This window comes from Carcharhinus amblyrhynchos, unplaced genomic scaffold (assembly GCF_965287045.1).
Source record: "Carcharhinus amblyrhynchos unplaced genomic scaffold, sCarAmb.v2.hapA scaffold_47, whole genome shotgun sequence".
Classification (NCBI taxonomy): Eukaryota; Metazoa; Chordata; class Chondrichthyes; order Carcharhiniformes; family Carcharhinidae; genus Carcharhinus; species Carcharhinus amblyrhynchos.
In genome coordinates, this window is record NW_027649788.1 from 298,505 (window position 1) to 307,032 (window position 8,528).

Genomic DNA, 8,528 nt, shown 5'->3' on the forward strand with positions numbered 1-8,528 from the left:
GTTTTCCTCTGTGACAACGGGATCTGAAACCATTTTAATTATTTTCTGAATAGGTACTAATTCTTAAATCTCTCTACACAATCATATTAAATGCACAAACTTTGCCACTGTTATGCCCTCACCCTCAAGACAGCGTTTTCTGAAAGAAAAATAGACCACTTCAAAGTACAGTTCAACGTTTTAATAATAATTGTAAATGCCTTGGCAGAGAATGCTCACTTAAGTTTCAGCACTTGGCATATTCCCTCAACAGGGAATAAACTCAGGTGTTGAAATCTGTTTGTTCGATGTTTAAGAACAACAACATAAAAAAAATGAATTCGGCAAAGCCATTACTCCAGAAACCCTGGAGTATATAAAGTTTATGCACAAGGATTGTCTCACCTCATAGCTGAAATCAGAGAGACTGTCTGCTGCACAAAGTAACAGATCCACTTCACAAAGAAAATGCACCCAATAATTCAATGGATCAGGAAAATTTTCTATATGATCCTTGCCATAGTTGGTGTGCCTGGTAAGTATTTACGTCCAATGTTGCTGAGTTAATTAGTGCACAGATTTCTTTCTGCTATTATTGTGTGGATGGTAACGTGAAATTGGATTGTAACGCCACAGTTATAAACTCACCATTTCAATAATATAAATATATCACATGTTTTGTGTTAATTCTGTGGTTGCATTCTACGGCATGAATGGCTTTTAGTTCACAAGCTCTCCGCGTGATTAAATTGTGTCCGTTGACTCAAACTGCAATGCAGGAAACTGATATAAAAGTATCACCGAGGTTTCCTGTCAGTGTAGAATGATGCTGAACAGAGTAACAAACTGAAATTGAGTCTCTGACCACTGTGAATGTATTGCCATTATCAACTATCCAACTTTCCACTCTCAAAACACCTTCTATTACTGAAGGTCTCTGATAGGTCAAACATTAACATTCTCTCGGCACACAGAAGGACATATGTTCACGGTCAATTCTTACACCTCTGTTTTGGTGTTACTTTCGTGTGAAATATGTGTACCCCTCCCACAGACTTGGCATTTTTGTGATGTGTCTGTGAGAAACCTTACATGGAAGTAATCTGTTTAATCATGGTTCGTTGTCAATTAATAAGTGTTCTATTCTCTGAGTGCTGTTCGAATTGTACTGAACATCTCTGCTTTGGACACACGTGCATAATCCCATTGAAAGTTTCTAAATTTATATATCCAAAAGCCGATCACCGGTATCAAAGCAGGTGCCAGAGTTGAAATGACCACTGCCAGTCTGAGGAAAATAAAACTGCGGTGGGGAGGACCTTCTAATTGGGGTGGGAATAACTACAGATGTTCAGGATGAAGAGTAGTTGAGACCATTGTTGAATATCGCCAACCATTGACCCAAGCAGAGCCCACAATTTTTGGTACCAAATTGCATGCTGCCTATGGCCAGGAGAGGACAATATATGCCAGTAATTTCGAGTCAATTTTGCCCTCTTTAATTTACAGTCAACGCAGCAGCAATCATGGTCCTGTCTTGTGGACAATGTGGCCTCTCCAACTGCACCACTCGCTACCTGGTGGCAATGGCAGCTGCAGATCTATGTGTCATTATTACTGAGGTCATTCTCAAGCGAATCAATGGATATTATTTCCCAACCAATTTCCTGAGAATCACCCCTGTGTGCAGTGTTCGCTATGTTCTTCTCCGTGCAGCCATAGACTGTTCTGTCTGGTTCACCGTCACCTTCACTTTTGATCGATTTGTCGCCATTTGTTGTCAGAAGCTGAAATCGAAATATTGCACCAAGAAAACTGCATCTGTCGTCCTAGCAACAACAGGCACCGTGCTCTGTTTGAAAAACATCCCCATCTACTTCAGATTTGAACCAAGAAGGATTATTGACAACGTACCTTGGCGCTGTGGTAATAAGCAAAGCTATTATACTGACCCTAGGTGGATTGGATTTAAAATTTTTGAAAAGGTTTTAACACCATTGGTTCCTTTTGGGATAATTCTGTTGCTGAACGCTTTGACAGTCAGACACATTCTCGTGGTCAGTCGAATCCGAAAGGGACTGAGGGGTCAGAGCAGGGGGAGGGATCACGGCGACCCAGAGATAGAGAGTAGAAGAAAGTCTGTGATTTTAATTTTCACCATATCCGGCAGCTTCATACTCTTGTGGATTGTATACGTTTTATATTTTTTTGGTATTACAAATCTCTTAGATGACAATTCTTATTACATCTTTTCAAACGTGGCATATATGCTGCGGAATTTAAATTGTTGCACAAACACATTTATTTATGTCGCAACTCAATCCAAATTCAGAAAGCAATTGAAGAGCGCCTTGAAATATCCAGTTATTTCAATTATTAATTTAGTCAATGTACGAAAAAGATAAAATAGCTCAAAGATCAAGAGATTTGGGACAAGAGATGTCCGCTGGAGGACCGAAATATAAGTGTATTGACGATTTAACGCTTTAAAGAGATGGTAACAGTTGTCAAGAGAAAGCAGAGAAAGGGAGATTGAGAAGAAAATGAGCAGCAAGTATGGATAAACGGACGAGAAGTGAGCTCGGTGAATGAGCACACAATTGGAGGACAGGAAATCAGCAGAAGTAATCAGACATAGAGGTCAGCAGCAGGTCAAACATGTGAGAAACTTTATGATGATCTGCAGTAACTAGGCTGGTGGAGTCACACAGACACACACACACACCCAAAGGGCAGCAGAGCAATAGGGAAAGGCATGCAAAACCCATAGCGTAAATTGAAAAGGACAATTTAACTGGGTAAGAAAGCAAAGAACCAATGACAAGAACTGACCATCTGATGAGTGGGATGGAACAGCCAGAGGACAGTCAAAACATTCCCTCAAGGACAGCAAGTAAAAACAGTCTCTCCTGCACTTCTCTTTGATGGTCAGCTCCTCAAACTTCTCAAAAGCGAAAGAGTTTCTAACAATGATAACATACAAAGAAAAAAGTAATAATAATCTGAGGATGCATCAATCTTGTCTGGGCATTTTTTTTTGTTTATTCAAAGGTTTTTTTTTCCCATTCGAGGAGGGAAACTTCGAACCAGTTACCAGATATTTCGATGGTATAAGTTAAGTTGGTGATAGGTTTTCCACTAAGGAGTTAAATGATTCTTAAAACAAGTCAATAAGCTAATAATAGAATAGTTTACACAAATATGAATTCAGTAAGAGAATCGAACAACTGATTGTGATTATGAACCATTTATGCTGATACGTAAATGCATTTTAATTATTATATGAATTATTGTTCACTGTAGCCAAAACAATTTATCACAAGGTTCGATAGTTAAGGCGTATAATTCAGAGCGAAAGGCCATGGAAACCTGTGGTTGGCAAAATTCATATGAAGAAGTTTCTTCTGAGGGATCACATTTGCAACATCATGAATAGGTTCAGTTATTGCTTAGATACAGGATACCTGGACACGGGATCACATGTCTATCTAGCTTGTCACTGATCGAGTGAAACATTTACTTTGACCTGTACAAGAGTGTCGAGCGTAACCTGGCAACATGGAGGTAAGTTTAGCCAAGAAGAGAGCTTGCATCCGAGTTTAATGGACGAATGAGATGCCATTATGCTCGGAAGTACAATACTGTTGGATGAGGTACTTAGCAGATATTTATATCGGTGTGTGCCTCTTAAACATATTTGATTTTAAGCTAATTCAAGGTGGGAATGCCAAACGCAGGACATTTAATCAAGACTTGGATTGATAAGTTCCAAATAAAGGATGTTTAGGCGTCTATTGATGTGTCTATATAGACGTCCAATCTATTGAGGAGCCACATTTAATTTGAATTTAATGCTCGCTGGGCCGATGAAGAAAAATCGGAATTATATTTTTTAGCAGACACTAAACTTCAATTAACATATTTTGTGTGAAGAGAAAAAACTTTTCGAGTTAAAAAAAAGCGCCAGGTTACAGGACACTCACTGCCCCGCACTCTCATCACTGCTCACATTTTCTCACACCCCTTATCAACTCATTCCCACAAACTCTCTCACCGTGCACGTACTGTCTTATCCATTCACACACTCACCAAAATTGAAATCTTTAGCTCCGTCAAGCTTTCTCACTCCAAAATTTCTCCTCTGAGAATCTCTCACACCACGTCCACTCTCTTAATATCCCAGACACTTCCAATCTCCAGAGGTCGTCTCATCTCCATCCTCTTTCTTTCTTTGTCTACCCACTCACCCCTACATTCTCTCAATCCCTAAATTCTCTCACCACCCCATACAACCTCCCACCAAACACTATCTCACCCTCACAATCTCTCAAATTCACATTCCCAGCCCATTTTATATTCTCTACACCACACATTGCTTCCCCCTCACATATTGTCTCCCCCTCACACACACTGCCTGCCGCATAATCTCTCCCCGCACATTGTCTCTCTCCCCTCCCTCTTTCTCTCATTACTCTCTCTCTCCTCTTTCTCTTTTTTCTTTCTCTCCTCACTCATACTCTCTCTCTCTTTGACCCATTCACTCTTTCACTGTCTCACTGTCAGTCTCTCGCCAACGTGCCTGCTCTTATTGCCTAATGCATTGTTCCGGTGTTCTCTGGAAACCCAGGCCTGCTACTCATGTCTGCAGCCATCTCTAGATGACCAGATTCCGCTTCTTGGCGCATGTGCTCACTGGGACCCAATCCCTGGGTATGGCCGATGATCTCTTCGCCCTGGCACCTTTGTTCCCTTGCTCAAGGACTGAGACGAGCTTCCCTACTCCTTGGCTTACCAGCTCTCAGTTGTCCGCTCTCGTTACTTGGGGTTTAAATGTCAACAAAGATTGACAAAGAAGTTGATAAGGAAGGGTAGGAGAAACTATGAAGCTGGGCTAGCGCTTAATATAAAAAAGGATAGCAAGAGTTTTTATAAATATATAAAAAGGAAGAGGCTGGCTAGGGTGAACGTTGGTCCTTTAGAGGATGAGAAAGGGGACCTAGTGGTAGGGGATGGGGATATGGCTAAGGTATTGAATAACTTTTTTGTTTCTGTCTTCACGGAGGAGGACGTGAATAATTTGCTGGGTGTTAGCGATGGAAAGGTGGTAGGACTGGAGGGTCTTAATGACATTACTGTTACTAGAGAGGCAGTGCTCGACAGACTGGAGGGGCTGATTGTGGACAAGTCCCCAGGACCGGATGGAATGCATCCGAGGGTTCTGAAAGAAATGGCGGAGATTATAGTGGATGCATTGGTGGTTATTTTCCAGACGTCGCTGGATTCCAGGGAAGTGCCGGAAGATTGGAAAACGGCTAATGTTACGCCGTTGTTTAAGAAGGGTGCCAGGCAAAAGGCGGGGAATTATAGGCCGGTTAGTTTAACGTCTGTGGTAGGTAAAATGTTAGAATCCGTCATTAAGGAGGAAATTGCGAGGCATCTTGAAGGGAATTGCTTGATAGAGCAGACGCAGCACGGTTTCATTAAAGGGAAGTCGTGTCTGACAAATTTACTGGAGTTCTATGAGGATGTGTCTAGGGCGGTGGATAGAGGAGAGCCGGTGGATGTGGTCTTTCTGGATTTTCAGAAGGCGTTTGACAAAGTACCTCATAAGAGGTTATTGCAGAAGGTCAGGGGACTTGGAGTTGGGGGTAGGGTGTTAGCGTGGATAGAGGATTGGTTGTCAAATAGGAGGCAGAGAGTGGGGGTCAATGGGTGCTATTCGGATTGGCGGATGGTGACTAGTGGAGTGTCCCAGGGGTCGGCGCTGGGGCCTCAGCTTTTTACCATTTATATAGATGATCTGGAGGAGGGAACCGAGTGTAGGGTGTCGAAATTTGCTGATGACACCAAGATTGGGGGAACGGCAAATTGTGCGGAGGGTGTGGAGAGTCTGCAGAAGGATCTAGATAGGCTGGGCGAATGGGCCAGGAAATGGCAAATGGAATTTAATGTTGGCAAGTGCGAGGTGGTCCACTTTGGAAGGAAGAATGGTAGGAAGGATTATTACTTACGTGGCGAAAAACTGCAGCAGGCGACGGTGCAGAGGGACCTCGGGGTCCTTGTGCATGAGTCGCAAAAACCCAGCCTGCAGGTGCAGCAGGTGGTCACGAAGGCGAATGGGATGCTGGCCTTCATAGCGAGGGGGATTGAATATAAAAGTAGGGAGGTCTTGCTGCAGCTGTATAGGGCATTGGTGAGGCTGCAGCTGGAGTACTGTGTGCAGTTTTGGTCGCCGCACCTGCGCAAAGATATTTTGGCCTTGGAGGGAGTGCAGAGGAGGTTTACTCGGCTGATACCAGAGTTGAGGGGGTTGAGCTATGAGGAGAGGCTGAATAAACTAGGCTTGTACTTGTTAGAGTTTAGAAGAATGAGGGGAGATCTCATTGAGACGTATAAGATGATGAATGGGATGGATAGGATAGAGGTGGAAAGACTCTTCCCGCTCAAAAAAGACAGTAGGACTAGGGGGCACAGCCTCAAGATAAAGGGGGGCGGTTTAGAATGGAATTGAGGAGGAACTTCTTCACTCAAAGGGTGGTGAATCTCTGGAATTCTCTGCCCGTTGAAGTGGTGGAGGCTGCCTCGCTAAATATTTTTAAGACGCGGGTTGATGGGTTTTTGATAAGAGAGGGGATTAAGGGTTATGGGGAGAGGGCGGGAATGTGGAACTGAGCAGTGACAGATCAGCCATGATCTTATTGAATGGCGGGGCAGGCTCGAAGGGCTAGATGGCCTACTCCTGCTCCTATTTCTTATGTTCTTATGGGTCCCCAGAAGTTGCTTTTCAGTCTGCAGCACTAAGTTCCCTGCGCCCAGCTCCCAGCCTCCTCAGCCTCGCCTCATTGTAGGGGGCCTAATAGCAGCAAATACGGGAAAGAGGCAACCTGCATTGGAGGATAAGACCCGCGCAGATTCTTCCATTCAATCCAAACTGACCCGAATTTTGGAAACTGGTTCCGGCATCCGCAAATACAGTATCTGATTGCTGCATTCGTTGGTAACGGTGACAAATACCAACTTCTTTGAAGAAACAGAGCTGGTAAGATTGGGGAGGTGGAAAGAGAGCGCAAACTCGGTTTTTCACCTCCCACCAGTACTTACAATCTCGCCTCATCGAAAGTCAGGTGGCACGAGGTCGTAAGATTGCACCCCTCAGCTTGTATTATAAGATCATCCCCAAATTTTAAAACAGAGCCAATTCGTTCTGGACACATTCGCAAAAGGAAACAATGTTTCAATTTCCGCCTTGTTTCAAGGTGAGGATCTTATATATTTCAATCCACTCACCCCAAACTTTTCTAAATTCGAGAGCACACAAACACAGTCTCTCCTATTGGCGAAAGGATATATTGGCCTTGGAGGGAGTACAGAGAAGGTTCACCAGGCTGATACCGGAGATGAGGGGGTTAGCCTATGATGAGAGATTAAATAGACTGGGTCTGTACTCATTAGAGTTTAGAAGGCTGAGGGGGGATCTTATAGAGACTTACAAGATAATGAAGGGGCCAGATAGGGTAGAGGTAGAGAGATTCTTTCCACTTAGAAAGGAAAACAGAACGAGAGGGCACAGTCTCAAAATAAAGGGTGAGGGCAGTTTAGAACGGAGTTGAGGAGGAACTTCTTCACTCAAAGGGTGGTGAATCTCTGGAATTCTCTGCCCGTTGAAGTGGTGGAGGCTACCTCGTTGAATATATTTAAGTCACGGGTAGACAGATTTCTGATAGACAAGGGAATTAAGGGTTATGGGGAGAAAGCGGGAAAGTGGAACTGATCCCCTTCAGATCAGCCATGATCTTATTGAATGGCGGGGCGGGCTCGAAGGGCTAGATGGCCTACTCCTGCTCCTATTTCTTATGTTCCTATCTAACTTCATAAGGCACCAGATCGGTCCAAGCATGAAACTAGTAAGACTTCTCGGAACTGATCTGCAGCCTTGCTTAAATAAGGCGTCCAAGGCTTCACCCAATATTCTTAGTCTTCCCAATCAACTGGGTAACTAAAGCCTAACATCCTTTAGTGTTGTATTTAGTTCCATGCTCAGTAAATTAGGCTTTTTTTAAATATTTGCAAACATATTATGGATCTTTTGGCCTTGGAGGGAGTGCAGAGGAGGTTTACTAGGCTGATACCGGAGTTGAGGGGGTTGAGCTATGAGGAGAGGCTGAATAAACTAGGCTTGTACTCCTTAGAGTTTAGAAGAATGAGGGGAGATCTCATTGAGACGTATAAGATGATGAATGGGATGGATAGGATAGAGGTGGAGAGACTCTTCCCGCTCAGAAAGGACAGTAGGACTAGGGGGCACAGCCTCAAGATAAAGGGGAGGCGGTTTAGAACGGAGTTGAGGAGGAACTTCTTCACTCAAAGGGTGGTGAATCTCTGGAATTCTCTGCCGGTTGAAGCGAGGGGATTAAGGGTTATGGGGAGAGGGCGGGAATGTGGAACTGAGCCACGACAGATCAGCCATGATCTTATTGAATGGCGGGGCAGGCTCGAAGGGCGAGATGGCCTACTCCTGCTCCTATTTCTTATGTTCTTATGTTTGTATG

General features: G+C 43.7%; 1 protein-coding gene across 1 annotated transcript; it reads left to right on the forward strand.

The window, feature by feature from the left end:
* Window positions 1-1,505: 1,505 nt before the first annotated feature.
* LOC145337349 (putative G-protein coupled receptor 139) lies at window positions 1,506-2,384 on the forward strand. The gene has a single exon (XM_080182140.1). The coding sequence runs from the start codon at window positions 1,506-1,508 to the stop codon at window positions 2,382-2,384; it is 879 nt and encodes a 292-aa protein (XP_080038266.1).
* The last annotated feature ends 6,144 nt before the right edge of the window (window positions 2,385-8,528 follow it).

Excerpts from the sequence above, each read along its gene's own strand:
- LOC145337349 (XM_080182140.1), top strand. The coding sequence starts at position 1,506 with ATGGTCCTGTCTTGTGGACAATGTGGCCTCTCCAACTGCACCACTCGC.